General features: G+C 38.4%; 2 protein-coding genes across 3 annotated transcripts in view; one reads left to right on the top strand and one right to left on the bottom strand.

The window, feature by feature from the left end:
• Positions 1-97: 97 nt before the first annotated feature.
• On the bottom strand, positions 98-13,875 carry LOC116295431 (uncharacterized). The gene is made up of 3 exons (XM_031703227.2): positions 13,276-13,875; positions 3,475-4,686; positions 98-2,422 (listed from the first exon to the last, which is right to left on the bottom strand). The coding sequence occupies exons 2-3, from the start codon at positions 4,535-4,537 to the stop codon at positions 1,044-1,046; spliced, it is 2,442 nt and encodes an 813-aa protein (XP_031559087.2). The 5' UTR covers positions 4,538-4,686; positions 13,276-13,875; the 3' UTR covers positions 98-1,043.
• A 485-nt stretch (positions 13,876-14,360) lies between these two features.
• Positions 14,361-17,345, top strand: part of LOC116295434 (organic cation transporter protein) — a 19,098-nt gene continuing 16,113 nt past the window's right edge. For both annotated transcript variants that reach the window (XM_031703233.2, XM_031703234.2), the window contains exons 1-2: positions 14,361-14,731; positions 16,653-17,342. The gene's annotated coding sequence lies outside the window, so the exon portion shown is untranslated. The remainder of the gene's footprint in view (positions 14,732-16,652; positions 17,343-17,345) is intronic.

The raw sequence follows: 17,345 nt of genomic DNA, 5'->3' as shown, positions 1-17,345 counted from the left end.
CCACACACTTTGATCTTTCTACCTTTGCTAGGGTGTATCTTTTGAGTTGTTGAAGGGTGTTCCTTTATATAGCTGTTCTAAGTCAACTTCATTTGCATTACCCAATATAAGATCTTTAATCAGCTGTTTGACTACAAGAGAAATCATCACCTGGATCGTGCAGTGACAATTCCTCTTAAATAAATATAGTGTGGGATCTACAGTAATTGGACAAACTTTAGTGACTGAGCACTTGAGCAAGACTGACACACAGGCTACTAACATATACCCAATATAGACTACATGTTACTTATATAGGTCTTACAAAAGTAGCCAAAAAGACATTCGTTGTCAACAATACGCAAGACACTTCGACTACATACCGTAGCAGTCAGATGGAGTAAGAATCTTTTTGCGAATTTTCGTGGTTCCTTACTTCGCCCCATGTAAGGGAATCCGGAATCCGGAATCCGGAATTCACGAAATTTTACGCTTTGGAATCCGGAATCCGGAATCCAGGCCTTGGAACCCAGAATCCAATTTATAATGAAATCCGGAATCCACCCTTGTGGATTTCCAGAATTATAATGGAATCCGGATTCCGCTACTTTGAAATCCAAAGTCTACACTCAAGTGCTATCGCCTCGACCTAGACTGAACCAGGGACACCTCCCTAGTTATACTGGAAAGTATATCAAATATAATTTTCAAAGAAAGTATCTGAAAATTAACGATATGGAATCCGGAATCCGCAATACAAAAGTTTTGGAATCCGGAATCCAGACCCTTCGAATTTGTAATCCAGAGTCTCGGGATACGGAATCCAGCGCTCGGAATCCGGAATCCACCATAAGTCCGGATTCCCTTACATGGGGCAACTTACTCTGTAGTCCTCGAATCTTTTGAGATTGAAAACAAGGCGAGGGAAGGTAATTAAACAGAATTATTTTCCGTCAGAGACTTAATAAAATTGTGCAATATTTGTACTACAATCTGTCTTGGCAGATTTAGAACCGAAACAAAAGTTTTAAAATGTCACTATGTAACGAAAACCATTTTCCAAGTCATTTCAATTTTTTGATTATTTGAGCTCTAAATCTTATAGAGCTTTTTTGGTGCAGTTTTTCTTTTCTTGCAGCTAAAACAAACTTGATATTGTCAGGGAGTAGAGTCACATTAAACGGACAAGCACGGGTGAGTCTCATGCCTGTAGATTGTACGTCCACTGATACAAAAAAGCTTCCGTATTTGCAAACATTTGCCATTTCATAAGCAAAGCTTATATCAGATTTATGCGTTCTAGTAATTACAAAAATACACTCTGATTGATTAATTTTCGATACACTTTCTTGTCCAAAGTACTTTGGATGAGGAGGAGCAAGTAATCTCGTAATATTTAAAGATTGCTGGTTGTGTTGGGATTGTATTGAACACATACAAAGTTTCAAGATGTTTCGATCTGCACAAGCTTTGTACTGGCCATACATCGACATACGGTCGTATTGAAGAAATTTCAGGTCCAATGAGCGTTGCGCTGTAACGTCACGTGACTCAACCATCACATTGAATACATCTTCACCACTACCACGACCAGCAGGCACGTAGATCAACATGGATGTGATTAATATCCCACGAGACGCGACACGTCTCTCACGCACTTCCTCGAAGAGAGTTGCTCTAAGTCGATTACACGACCGAGTCCAATAAAGTTGCAAGGTCGAGTTCTCTTTAGTCTGCTTAATAAGCTGTGCCTCTATTTGGTTATTTAAGTATCCTAACGCGAACTCAACTAATATCATCTTCATATCGTCGTTGGAGGTAGGATTATCCCATCCTTTACACACACACAGGTTAGGCAAGCGAAGTTCAAAGTCCTGGCAAGTGCGATGTGCTGATATGGGTGTAAACAGACCAGTCGGGGTAACAGGTCCGTGAAGAGGTTTAGTCAAAGCCATTATTGAATGATGTAAGTCTATGATGTTGACCAATCGATGCTGGTTGATTCGAAGAGCATCCAGAGCCGCGTCACCCAAACGTTGAGCTACTTTATTTGGGACGATGAGAAAAAGATGAGGATGAAACATTTCAAATCGCCCCTCTAAAGTTGAAGTATAGCTAGTGTAAGTGTTGCCGTGATCTGATAAGATTACTGTCAACGTGTCTTCACTCATAGACAGTTGAGTGACAAATTGAACAAGAGCAGGGTCTAGTGACTGGATTCTACGTCCAATGTGGTCATGTCCGACATTTAGACCCATGTAAGACAGTAAAGGTAATGCAGTAGGCGTTAATGTGATGGCTCTTATGGTGTCCGATGTGTACTGCAGTAAATAGGAATGGTGAAAACGACCATCGTAGCAAATCTGATCCCCTGTAGGTCCCATAAATGGTGTATTGATTCCATACACATATTCAAGAATTTCACATCCCGCATGAGTCAGTCCTGCAAATGAAAGAGAACAATTTTACTGAGTGGATCAGTGAGAGCGCAGATTTTAGTCAGTCAATCAACTTGATCATAAGACTGAAGTAGAACAGTGAGAGAGCATCCTTTCATGGTGGTGGTAGTGTGTGGTATGGTGACGGTGTGTGGTATGGTGACGGTGTGTGCTGATGTTGGTGGCGGTGTGTGGTATGGTGGTGGTGGTTTGTGGTATGGTGGTGGTGGTGGTGGTGTGTGGTATGGTGGTGGTGTGTGGTATGGTGACGGTGTGTGCTGATGTTGGTGCGGGTGTGTGGTATGGTGGTGGTGGTTTGTGGTATGGTGGTGGTGGTGGTGGTGTGTGATATGGTGACGGTATGTGGTATGGTGGTGGTGGTGTATGGTATGTTGGTGGTGGTGTGTGGTATGGTGGTGGTGGTGTGTGGTATGGTGGTGGTGGTGGTATGTGGTGATGTTGGCGGTGGTTATTGCCATACAAGTAGTTAATATTAATCATTAGTGTAATTTTAGATTTGAACATAGAGTTTCTCGTGCTCTAATTGGTCGAGCGACCATTGATTCTGAGACGATATTCGCTGCTCGAGCGTGATTATGAGGTTTTCCAAAGTTTGCCAAAGTGGGAGTAATACTAAAACGTTTCGACTTTAGACTCTAAAATTATCCTAAAACAATTGTTTCCCGAATATTCAATATTCAAAAAATAATAATAATTTGAAAATTCGATTAACTTGGCTTGTTGGCTCTTGTTTGTAGCGCAAACAGAAGGTAAGTCATTAATATTACATATTCCTAGCACAAAAAGTTGTTTTTGCATTTCAGTTGCATATATGCTTGGCTTTTGTATATGCCAGGCTTTGAAGATTCGTTTTCATTAATGAATCTTCGAATCGAATAATGAAATCAAGAATCCAAAAATAAAGTCATTAATGACCTCCACGTGTTCACGCTTGAGGTAGTTTGACTGTAAAAACGCAGACTTTTGTTTTGCTCTGTTGGATTCTAATTCTAGTACAAAACAAGACACTCAAAACTGAGTTTTTCAAAATGCTCACCTGAGTGATCAATAAAAAGTAAGTTAGCTAGTAAATCCAACATCAGACCCCAGACTCCTTTCCAACATAAGTCTTCTTGCCACATAGTCTGGTAACCCGCTCTGTGAAATGCTCCAAACATGAAACCCGGGTTGACTGATTGGCTAGAAGCAGACCTGTTTAGATCAAGTAGTCTACCATTGAATAACGCATGAGTATTCTCTGTAGTATGACCTTCAACAGCTTGAAATAGTTCAAAGTCAAATATCATGGCAGGAGCTGAATGGGGTTCATTTCGCCATCGCTTGAACAGCTCGATAGTCTTGGGTAGCGATCGATAGAAGTGAGACCTCGATACCGAGTCAATTAGAACAATATTGACATTCAAGAGATTTTGATCTCGAGTCTTGGAGGCATTTTTCCTCATGGTTAATTGTGGGTCTATTTGAATGATCTGGGATATTCCTGTTTTGGTATCTTTTGAAGTACATCGAAGGATAACGAAGTGAAATTTCTGCTTGATATTTTCTCTGATGATAACCATTAGTGCTGCTTCCAATTCAGTAATGTTTAGATATCTTCCAGCTTCTGCTATCTGACCGTTACTGGGATTCATGTTCAACACTTGGATACTTTCCTTTTCGTTTTGTTCCATGCAAATTGAATTATCACAACTGACACTAAAGTTGACGTGATCTTTTGGACCCACTAGTAGACTTTTCAACTCACACACCTTCTTGCTGGACAACGATTTGCACTTGGTTAACGCTGGATCCAGTTTGTACAATATCCTCGCCTTTTCACACGATTCGTTGCTCGCTTGATGCGGTAAACAATTGCCATATTTCCAGGTCTGTTCTTGAGGAAGAAAATTTTTCGGGCAGCCACATTTCCACCAATTTTGAATTTTGTCAGTCACTTTAAGCATAGCTTTTCCATCAATGAGAAACATGAAAATGAAAACAAGAGATGAAAACGAGAACAGGAAAACCCATTTGCTCGCTTTTCTTCTTGTTGTCCGTAATGCAAATTTCTTCAGCTGCCTAAAAGTCAAAGCTATCAGCTGTCGGATTGAAGACGCCATATTTCGTCTGCGCCGTACCGTAGCGTACGAAGGTATTCAAAGTCAGTTTGTGTTTGTGCGAGAACCAAGGCCTTCCCTAATCTGTCTTCCTCATTTCTTGTCTATCCAAAAGAACCATGGACGTAGTAGCCACGACGTTTAGTAGGGAACTAAAAGAAAAAAAATAGGTTGTTTGAGTTTAAACTCAATTTTCGACCCCTTTACTATTTCTTTTTAGCATAAACCTACTAGCATACTATCACGAATCCTGCAATTTGATTGGCTAACGTACTCACTATCTATCATTGTAATAGATAGCGAGTAGCGAAAAATAAAGTGCATGGTCAAGTTTCGTCGAAATCTCTGCTTGCAGGTTCTCTAAAAAGTCTTTAAAAATCGATTATAGAAAAGACAAGACTGTATCAAGGAAAGGAATTGAGGTTTCGAACGCTACAGATAAGTAAAAAGTGAAGAATTATGGCAATTTTAACACGAAAAAAAGCGGAAGTCAGATTTCACTGAGATTTTCATGTGCAAGCTTTACGACGGACAAACAACTGACTACTGAGATAACAATGTTATTTCTAAAAAGAATTCCCTCAAAGAACAGAAAAAATCCAAAAGACAACTTATTCACATGTATTCAAGAAGAATTTTAAACGTTAAGAACACTGACGAAGCAATAAAGAAAGTGCAAGTTAACTAACAAGAATGTTGTATTAAGCAAATTGTAAACATGGCATGGCTTTGAATGATCTGACCAAGGGCACTAGGACACCGAATGTGGTTGGATTTCTATAGGTTTTTTTTTTCCTTTCGATTATTTGAATTAAATTAACGTTATACTTGGCTTGTTTACTTATCTTGTGTCTGTGTTCCTTCGTTCGCTGTTGTAATGCAGACGTTTTCATTCCAAAGGTCAAACGGTTTGAATAGCCTATGGCCGTTCCGTACTTGACTCTGTTTGTACCAACAACAACTCGACCGCGCGATGCTCCTTACGTCAGTAATATTCAACCGTCCAGAGTTAATATGGTTAATCAAATCCACCGTAAGTTCCATATATGGATTAATCCGTGAAACACTAATTACTAAATAGTACAAAATAGTGCTAATCAAACAATAGAAAACAATGGAATTTGTATGAAATTGTGCTATTTAGTATTACTAAAGTGAAGGCAATTAACCCGTGAAATAAATAGAGGATATTACATGGGCGTGCGGAGGTACGAAATTTATCTTCGAGTGTTGAAAAAATCTCTCACGAGTGAGCGTGGCGAACGAGTGAAAGATTTTCAACACGAGAAGATAAAATTCGTATCTCCAAGCGGCCATGTAATATTATGTTTATTATATGATTATCAATGAAGTATTTTTTGGCTTTTTCAGGCAATTCTTTCCGTGTATTTTTGCCGAATAGTCATCGCAATGGTGTTATTTTCACGTGTGAAGATATCAATTTTTCGAAATAGAGAAAAATAGATATTTCATTGGTAATTACATAATAAAAAATACTAGTCAACGTATAATAGTCAAATACACACGAAAGAAGATGATGGAATTAGGGTGTACTAAAATTGTGTTAGTCTAATATCTATTTCACGGGTTAAATGACTTCAATCTATTGTTGGCACTCTATTAGAGTACTATTAGTCACTAAATAACTACTATTTTTCAGTATCAACTAGTTAGTTCTTATTAGGGTTTTCCGATTTAGCGGAATTTTCACCTAAAATTCCGAATTCTGATAGATAAGAATTGATTATCATTTTATGTAAGTTCGATATGATATAAAATCAATTAAAGTAGTATTTGAATAAAAAAGGACACAATAATACATGACATGACTTGTCCAGGATTTGAACCACGCACCTATGGTATCAAGTCCGCGGAAGTTGAACAACTAAACTAAGGTGAAGCGATACAACGAAAGCATTCGTTATTTGAAGTTTATATACTCTTTTTGCGCAACGCGAAGTCCTTTTTTTTTTTTTTTTTTTTTTTTTTTTTTTTTTTTTTTTTGTCGACAGATGTGTTAGCACTGTTTGCTTTTGAAAAAAAATAAAGGTAGGTTTGGCTAATATACTGACAGTTCATTTTGATTCTTTCATACATATCGAATATTCTGCTTTTTACTCAAAGATGGGGCCACTAAATTCGGATTTTATTGGCTTGTTTGGCCAGCTATATCACAATTTTCAAATATACCTATTTCTCGTACGTTCATTCAAAATAGCTTGATCTTTATTCGATCGATTTTTCTGAAAAGTTTCAAAATCCATCGTTCAATATATATTATGATTGCTGAAGGAATTTCAATTTCTAGTGGACGGAAAAAAGGAACAGTTCTCGTCTCAAGAAACTCATTAACAAGGTGGAATTCGAACAACATTATTTCTGACTGACAATCATAAAGATATACAACATTCCTTAATTGCATTTATTTATTTATTGTTTTCTAACTTGTGGCACAATGTTTCGGATAATCAGCTTTATACGGTTAGATAGAAATCCACATGTAGCCACGACAAACGGAAGAAGTGGCCTTTTGTGTCGAAATGTTGTAGATGTGCTTCGATAGATTTTTAAAAACCCAATTGCATGTTCGATCTTTACCCTAATAGACCGTAAAATCCTATAAGCGTTTCGTTGCCGTTGGTTTCGCACAACCGTCCTGCACAGGGACTTTATCAACGGTACAGCACAGGTAGCCCAAGCTTGGTTTCTGTGGTGTCCTGTTATAAGGAAATGTATGGGGAATCATCAAACATTTCAATAAAATCATCAAAACGTGAAATAAAGCCTCGAAATTTTACCCTATCATTGAGAAATAGCACTTCTTTCGCTCTGCGTGGTTATTTTTTGAATTTAGCCCGTTTTAAGAGTGACTGTATGTAACGATCAAGCAAAATTCAAAATCCGTGGCAAACTTCAACAAATCGATTTCGCTCATACTTTCAAGTTAGATAGGGTAATGTATCCTAAGAATCGCTGTATAGTTGGTTTGATCAAATAACGCTTTATTATGGAGAAAAATGGAATTTTTCAAACACTCCCGAAAACGCCGTTAGCGACAGTAAATTTTGACTCAACTTTCGCGGCTGCTGGACAAAAAATAAGCAACACTGGGAATTAAAACAACCCATATTCTTGAAGAACAATCTATTGAGTACGATATGCGTGACTTTGGGATCAATTGTACAATTTTAAGATAACAAAATAATTTTATTCGCTAGACGTGTGTTTAGAGTATCAAAAAGTAGGTCTTACAAAAATATTCATTCTGAATGTGCTTAACCTCTTAGTCGCGTGAAACTTCGCTGGTTGATTAGTCAGATGTTGGTCTTTCTAGTGATGTAAAGAAATCTTTGGGCAAATGATTGTGTGTCACGCAGCATGTCTTCAAACTTTGGTCAAATTACCCATTTCTGACCTTTGGCCGCTTTCTATAACAGACAAGATACCAGTGTTTATAAGTAAAATGTAAACTCTAAAACAAGCCTAAAACATTTTTATAGCCTTAAATAATGTAGCTGTTTAAGAATTCTTACCTAGCAAACTCTGAAACCTGGATTTTTATGAATGTTTTTAGACACAACATCGATCTGGTTTCTTTCACTACCGACTCGAACTTGTCAACGGCCGAGTGCCACAGGGAGCCCAACCTTTCTGGTTGTGGTGCAAAACACAGGAAACCCAGATTGATTAAGGTGGCTCGACCCCCTCACGCTTGACCGCTACCCTACACGTTTGGAACGCTGGTGCATAAACGTGTTTTATCCGATTGCAAATCTTTTTTGCACATAAGTCACATAAAGATTGAATTAGTGTTTGATGCAGTTTTTAATGAGATCGGACGTCATAACACGTAATTATGATGAAATATTTGTTTTCGTTTCGAAAATAATTTTAGCCTTTCAGAGCGTTCAACACTAAAATGCTTCGTACCACATAGTTATATACTAGATGCCTCAATCTGTAGGGATTTTTGAAAAAATCTATCAAGCTAATTATGAGATATTTGAGATTCTTTAAATATAGTGCATAATCTACTTCAAAACTAAACAATGGATTTCATACGGCCGAAATTAATATTTCAGAGCTATATATTCACAAAAGTCATTGCTCATTTAGTTTTACTCTGTATCTAGTTTTAAAAGGAACATTTTGAAGGTAATCGACTTATGCGATTTTGTGAAAACGTATAGTACAGAAGACGGGGTAAACATTTGATGCGCACTTTTCATCGCAGTGTTCTAGTCAATCTTACTAGATCTTCCATTATTCTAAAATTCGCTGATCATTTCTCTCAAAACTACGTCAGGATACAAATTAGAACTTAAACTAATATTACACAAAATTGCAAGACTATTGAACTCATTTAAAGCGGTCTAAAGCGAACGAGAAATACAGAAAACATTGATCGTTTCCCAACGATTTGATGCTCTGGGAATTCTATTGTTTGCTAATGACCATAACACCAAATTCTTTCGCATCATGCACGGTCTGATCTCGCTTGGCCGCTTTCCGATTTACTCCCGAAGCATGGTAATACAGAGTTGTGACAAACGCCCCACGTTTGAATAAAAAAAACTGTATAGCTTGTTTGTGATAGCAGTTATAGTTGACGTCATTCTCCAGTTGAGACGTTCAATGCCAGACCTGAAATCCGTCAGCTTTAGACAAGATAACGCTGACTGTTATCACAGCTCCGCAACCATACTTGGAGTTCAAAACCTCGCCAGGAAGCACAAAGTGAACGTGCGCATGGATTTTTCAGATCCTCAAGGAGGTAAAGGTCCTTGCGATCGCAAAGCTGCTGTACTGAAAAATCACATGCACACTTATCTAAACTCTGGAAATGACATCACGAGCGCAGTACAGATGAAAACCGCTATGGAATCACATGGTGGCGTACGTGGTCTAAGTGTAGCACTGTGTGGTTTACAGATTCCCGAGACATATCTCACAGAGAAATGGGAAGGCGTAAGCCTTGACAATGATGTTATCTTCAAAAAGCGTAACATTGTGGTTTGGAGAGCATACAACGTTGGAAAAGGAAAATAGATACCCAACACGAAATTTGAAACAACGAAGACATCGTCAGTTCTAGCCTCTTCCACCCTTAGGAAGATGGAGTATTCCGATGACCAGGTTCCAGATTCCTGCGATGTCATACCTAGACAAAGTAGGAAATATAAACCAAAGACCACTACAGATTCCCGCAAGGATAACAGCGATACCGATGATGACACGCTGTTCACCTGTTCCGAAGAAGGATGCGTAAAAACTTTCCAAAGATTTTCATGTTCTGCATCTACTCCAATAAAATCGTGGGTCCCTCTGTCACATACATTTGTTCGGTACTAATTATGAACCCTAGAGGCCGGTGATCATTTATGATGACTTACCGAGCAGAAAAATTGCATGTAGTGTATACGGTTCAACTTCTTTAAAATCAATTTAGAACTGTTACCATTAGTAAGGTTCTACTGCAGTTTTTCCCCTCTTTATTAGTCATTCATATTATAGATTATCATGTAATTCAGTAAGTTTTACTGGAATAGTTGTGACATCTTTTATTGTGTGTGTTTGCATCATCATTAGTCTCCCACGCACCACTACATCATCATTAAAACAAATTAAAACGATTTTTTAATCAATCTGGGTTTCCTGTGTTTTGCACCACAACCAGAAAGGTTGGGCTCCCTGTGGCACTCGGCCGTTGACAAGTTCGAGTCGGTAGTGAAAGAAACCAGATCGATGTTGTGTCTAAAAACATTCATAAAAATCCAGGTTTCAGAGTTTGCTAGGTAAGAATTCTTAAACAGCTACATTATTTAAGGCTATAAAAATGTTTTAGGCTTGTTTTAGAGTTTACATTTTACTTATAAACACTGGTATCTTGTCTGTTATAGAAAGCGGCCAAAGGTCAGAAATGAGTAATTTGACCAAAGTTTGAAGACATGCTGCGTGACACACAATCATTTGCCCAAAGATTTCTTTACATCACTAGAAAGACCAACATCTGACTAATCAACCAGCGAAGTTTCACGCGACTAAGAGGTTAAGCACATTCAGAATGAATATTTTTGTAAGACCTACTTTTTGATACTCTAAACACACGTCTAGCGAATAAAATTATTTTGTTATCTTAAAATTGTACAATTGATCCCAAAGTCACGCATATCGTACTCAATAGATTGTTCTTCAAGAATATGGGTTGTTTTAATTCCCAGTGTTGCTTATTTTTTGTCCAGCAGCCGCGAAAGTTGAGTCAAAATTTACTGTCGCTAACGGCGTTTTCGGGAGTGTTTGAAAAATTCCATTTTTCTCCATAATAAAGCGTTATTTGATCAAACCAACTATACAGCGATTCTTAGGATACATTACCCTATCTAACTTGAAAGTATGAGCGAAATCGATTTGTTGAAGTTTGCCACGTTTTGCTCGATGGTTACAGACAGTCACTCTTAAGGATTTTTTCCCCCACCAGTAAAAAATAAGAGAAGGTTGGAAACTCGGGATCCAAAAGCGAGCCATCACGAGTCTTTGAAACCTCGTACGTGTTCGAATTTTCTTTCCAGCGCCAAATTTTAGTCATGACCCTTCTCTCACATCGCTATAGGACCGAGAAAGTCGCATTAGAGATTAGTCTTCGCGTCTTTAAGCCATGAAATTTGCCTGTATTCACATACTACCTCGCTTGTTCTGACCCGTACTTGGAGCTCACTGTACACCAGTTCAACGGATTTCTTTCGGCAACCGACCCGAGGTCACGCCGGAAGTCTTCGTATCGTAAATGCGGATTCGATTTGGATATCGTCTTTCTTCGAAATTATAAGTTGTTAAAAAATACACTCACCATAATTTTCGAAATCATAAGTTAAATACTTTTGTATCTTAGGCCGTTAAAAAATACACTCACCATAATTTCAAAGAAAGACGATATCCAAATCGAATCCGCATTTACGATACGAAAGACTTCTTTCTTCGAAATTATGGTGAGTGTATTTTTTAACGGCCTAAGATACAAAAGTATTTAACTCATAATTTCGAAGAAAGACGATATCCAAATCGAATCCGCATTTACGATACGAAGACTTCCGGCGTGACCTCGGGTCGGTTGCCGAAAGAAATCCGTTGAACTGGTGTACAGTGAGCTCCAAGTACGGGTCAGAACAAGCGAGGTAGTATGTGAATACAGGCAAATTTCATGGCTTAAAGACGCGAAGACTAATCTCTAATGCGACTTTCTCGGTTCTATAGCAATGTGAGAGAAGGGTCATGACTAAAATTTGGCGCTGGAAAGAAAATTCGAACACGTACGAGGTTTCAAAGACTCGTGATGGCTCGCTTTTGGATCCCGAGTTTCCAACCTTCTCTTATTTCTTACTGGTGGGGGAAAAAATCCTTAAAACGGGCTAAATTAAAAAAATAACCACGCAGAGCGAAAGAAGTGCTATTTCTCAATGATAGGGTAAAATTTCGAGGCTTTATTTCACGTTTTGATGATTTTATTGAAATGTTTGATGATTCCCCATACATTTCCTTATAACAGGACACCACAGAAACCAAGCTTGGGCTACCTGTGGGTACAGTAGCGGGATATCCTCCATCAGCAGCAAACCTCGCTCCTCGCTCCTCAATTTGCAATGCAAATTGTCCTATGCCCAACTGTGGAAACATCCCATAGGTGTGCGAGTCATTCAGATGACTTGGAAACCTTAAAATATACAACAGTTCGCACCATCTCCACACCGTTCTTCGAATTGGTCTTCACAAACTCAAACTTCAAGTTCCTTGTTAGACTCTAGTCCGCAGCCAATGGTTGTAACAAAGAAAACTCCAGTACACAAGTACACAGAATTACAATTAAAAACTGAACTTTTTGAGTTTTACTATGCTTATTTTTGGAGTTCATATGCTAATCCTTCTGTATAAATAGCCCCCGTCCCCAATCTCTATAGTCTCCCCCACAGCCGCTTTCAGTGTCGTCACGCAACGCTTTCTCCCCTTACTCAGAGGAGAAAGCGCTGCGTGACGACACTGAAAGCGGGTGTGGGGGAGACTACAATCCCTAGGGCCCTTTAGAAGTTCAAATTTATTCACACACAAATAAACAAAAAGTATAAATTTTTTACAGAATTGTAGGATAAAGATATAAAGTATATAATGAAGTTACAGACCGATGAACAATGAATTCCAATTCGGCCGGAATTCCGCTGAATCGGAAAACCCTATTTCATGGTTTTACCGCATGTGCTCTTAGCATAACAAAAACTGTCTCCTTGCTTTACAAAGCCTTAAATGAGCCTATTGGAAATGAAAACCCCCAAAATATAGAACAATTTACAATTCTACTAAATTTCTAAGCATATCGAAATACGATCAATGTCCCGGTACCTTAAATCTTACACTACAAATTGATTAGATGATTTCCTAAATATATGTGTTATTAATGACGATTTGATCGAAGGTAGACATATTGGTCTGAAATTTTTAAAGAAAGCGGTAGCGAGTTTCATAGCTTTGCAGTGTTTACTGAAAACGACTTAGGAAGAACTACTAGATTTTTGTCTGCTGAAATTCAGAGAGCGGAAATGTTTGTAAGAAGTAAGGAGTTTGACAATTAAATAATCCGGAATGTGATTATGTAGAGCAACATAAGTATCATCTAAAGTCAAATCTACTGAGATCTAACTGTCACCGACTGTAAAACAATCTTGCATGCAGCAATTACTATATTATTATGTTACCTTTATCGACTGAGCGTTTCAGTCTATGCGGCGACGCCCTTCGTCTTCCGTGTCTGCTTCGTTTCAACTCGCATGTTCTTGACTTTCGTGTCTGGAGTTTAAAATAGGCTCCTGATAATCCTCCAAGAAACGAATAGTTCCTGTTACGATACTGCAGTAGGCAAACTTTTATGAGCTTTGTTTTTCACGTGTGAGCCAAGTGCTGCAAGTAAAATCAAATAATTCTTTCATTTTAAGTCTTACGTATTGTTTCGGTTCTATCAAGGGTACTAGGACACCGAATGTGGTTGGATTTCTATAGTTTTTTTTTTTTTCCTTTCGATTATTTGAATTAAATTAACGTTATACTTGTTTACTTATCTTGTGTCCGTGTTCCTTCGTTCGCTCAAGGGCGCTAGGGCAAAAATTGGTGGTTTTTTAGCCGTTAGACTCCGATAAATTGGTGTTTTTTTTAGCCGTTAGAAACTGTTTAAACTGTTACTCATCTGTTCTGTTATGTGCTGGCTTGATTTTTTCAGTTTTCCCGTCTATGTACGCCAAAAATACTACTGTGACCAACGGTCCAATCGTACGTTTAACGAACTACTGTATCCTATACCTGTCTCGTGACCGCTTACGTAAGCGTACGCGTCGGTTAATAAGTTAAAAGGTTAATCCAAATTCCCTAAATAACCCACAGGCAGCCCAAACAAGGTTCCTGTGTATGGTTTTATAAGGGAATGTATGGGAGTTATGATAAAGTTACGAAAATAAAATGTTTCACTCAACGATTTGCTTCAAAACTTGTTGCAGTCGTTGCTTTTACTTTGTTCAGTCTTCTGGATTTATCATAACTCCCATACATTCCCTTATAAACCATACACAGGAACCTTGTTTGGGCTGCCTGTGAATAACCAAGAATGAATTCGTGACCGCTTACGTAAGCGTACGCGTCGGTTAATAAATTAATAAGTTAATCCAAATCCCCTAAATAATCAAGAATGAATTCTTGGTTATTCTAGGGGATTTGGATTAACTTATTAACTTATTAACCGACGCGTACGCTTACGTAAGCGGTCACGAGACAGGTATAGGATACAGTAGTTCGTTACATACGATTGGACCGTTGGTCACAGCAGTATTTTGGCGTATATAGACGGGAAAACTGAAAAAATCAAGCCAGCACATAACAGAACAGATGAGTAACAGTTTAAACAGTTTCTAACGGCTAAAAAAAACACTAATATAACGGAGTCTAACGGCTAAAAAACCACCAATTTTTGCCCTAGCGCCCTTGATGTTACCCAATGTCTAGGCTCGACAGTGGTTCGTACACTAGCGTTGGTGCTGCATCTTGTCATCGCTTTGTAAACACACTGCCACCCCACCTTCCAAAATAATTGGATTAAGCGAGCAGACGAGAGAACAATGGCAAGCAGGCTAGTAGCCTACCCCGGGGCTCTATATGGAACTTAAGGTGAATTTGATTAACCATATTAACTCTAGGACGGTTGAATATTACTGACGTAGGGAGCATCGCGCGGTCGCGTTGTTGTTGGTATAGTACAAACAGAGTCAAGTACGGAACGACCGTTAAAGAAGTAACGCTCATAGGCTATTCAAACCGTTTGACCTTTGGAAGAAAACGTCTGCATTCTGACAGCGAACGAAGGAACACGGACACAACATCTTCCGTGTCTGCTTCGTTTCAACTCGCATATTCTTGAATTCCGTGCCTGGAGTCTAAAATAGGCTCCTGATAATCCTCCAAGAAACGAATAGTTCCTGTTACGATACTGCAGTAGGCAAACTTTTATGAGCTTTGTTTTTCACGTGTAAGCCTAGTGCTGCAAGTAAAATCAAATAATTCTTTCATTTTAATCTTACGTATTGTTTCGGTTCTATTACACCTTTTGCTGTTCATTAAGAGAAAATGTACATTCATTTGTGCCAATAGTTGTATCAATAACGTGTAATGTACTTTCATCAACACCACAAGTAACATCATTAGCGCGGATCAACTTTCAATAACGATATTTGAATATGCGTGTACATTCATAGGCATCAATGGACAATCAATAGCGCGTTTGTACATTCATATGCGCGGATTGTATTTTCTTGTGCGCGAAATTCAACTTCAATAACACCAAATGACAAACAATTGCATTTATGGACAATCATTTACCCAAAAGTGAAAATTCATTAGTGCTATTAGCATAATCATTGACAATCTATAATGCGTTTGGACAATCATGAGGGTCAATGTTATATTCTATAGCGTGGTTCGACAAACATTTGCATGATTCGAATGAACAATAAGAGAAATAAAACAATCATTAGCGATTTTTTATCTATTTTAGCCTTTAATTTCTTCGCCATTTATACATCGTGGCAAATACGTTTGCATATAACTGAATCACTGACCACATTTAGCGATAGTGATAGTTGCCACATTTCTCTGGAGCCCTTCCATTAGCAACTGCGTTCTATAGTGACCTAGAGCAATCCCTTGTCGTCTTGCCTCAGCCCGATCGTTCGTATGTTGTTGGATCTCTGGACGGCTGAGGTCGGCTTTGATTGCTGCTTTAAGTGAGCTAACTGCTATTCTCCTACGCAGCCGCTATTATGGAGGCAGTTACCTGAGTTTTTTTATACGTTTTAAAGTGATAAACAAAAATCGCTAATGATTGTTTTATTTCTCTTATTGTTCATTCGAATCATGCAAATGTTTGTCGAACCACGCTATAGAATATAACATTGACCCTCATGATTGTCCAAACGCATTATAGATTGCCAATGATTATGCTAATAGCACTAATGAATTTTCACTTTTGGGTAAATGATTGTCCATAAATGCAATTGTTTGTCATTTGGTGTTATTGAAGTTGAATTTCGCGCACAAGAAAATACAATCCGCGCATATGAATGTACAAACGCGCTATTGATTGTCCATTGATGCCTATGAATGTACACGCATATTCAAATATCGTTATTGAAAGTTGATCCGCGCTAATGATGTTACTTGTGGTGTTGATGAAAGTACATTACACGTTATTGATACAACTATTGGCACAAATGAATGTACATTTTCTCTTAATGAACAGCAAAAGGTGTAATATTGTTTCAACCACAACGAGAACGCGCGATGCTCGTTACATCAATAATTCTCTTGACCGCCAATAATATTACTGTGATATTGAACACATTTTATTCTCCCAAGAAATAGGACTGAGCGTTTTAAACGCTGTTTTATAAATAGATGCTCGTACGATTTTATTTAAATTTCAATGCAAACTCAAACGTTTGTTTTGCAGTAATTTCTAATAAAGAAATTTATTATTATTATTATTATCACTATTATTATTATTATTATTATCATTATTGTTGTTGTTGTGAAGCAAGTACACCAGCTACCAGATGATTCACCTACCAAAATCTTTACAACAGTAGGCAGTGAAGACTCGGCGAGCGAACAAAAGAACTCGAGGATCGAGCACAACACATTAAGGATACTGCACCACAGAAGACGGCAACGTACGATAGAACTAGCTGCCGAAAAAGGATCTTCAGTGTGGCTGACAGTGCTTCCCCTTCAAGATCTTAGCTTCAAACTGAATAAAAGGGAGTTCCGTGATGCTATTAGACTGCGCTACGACTGGCCGCTGGATGATATTCCTTCAACTTGTGTATGCGGAGAATCTTTTACAATTGACCATGCTATGAACTGTAAAATAGGTGGCTTTATCATTCAGCGCCATAACGAGTTACGTGATCTTGAAGCTGAGCTGCTAATTATGGTGTAGTGATGTTCAAGTTGAACCGGTCCTCCAAGACATCTCAGGAGAAGAACTTAGCAGAGGATCAAATAAAGCACAAGACGCAAGACTCGATATACATGCGCGTGGATTTTGGGAACACCAACGTTCGGCCTTCTTTGACGTGAGGGTATGTCACCCCAATGCTGAATCGTACCGTGAACTAGAACCACAACAGATATATCGAATACATGAAAACGAGATAAAGCGCCAATACTCAAGTACCCTGGGTGCCAGAAGCCGTGTGGGGCGGTCTATTTTAGTGTACTGAAGGTA

This window comes from Actinia tenebrosa, unplaced genomic scaffold, assembly GCF_029948245.1.
Source record: "Actinia tenebrosa isolate PJP-AT-01 unplaced genomic scaffold, QUT_ActTen_1.0 PGA_scaffold11__36_contigs__length_13525064, whole genome shotgun sequence".
Taxonomy (NCBI): Eukaryota; Metazoa; Cnidaria; class Anthozoa; order Actiniaria; family Actiniidae; genus Actinia; species Actinia tenebrosa.
The sequence above is the reverse complement of the archived record's forward strand: the minus strand, read 5'-3'. Positions and strand labels throughout refer to the sequence as shown.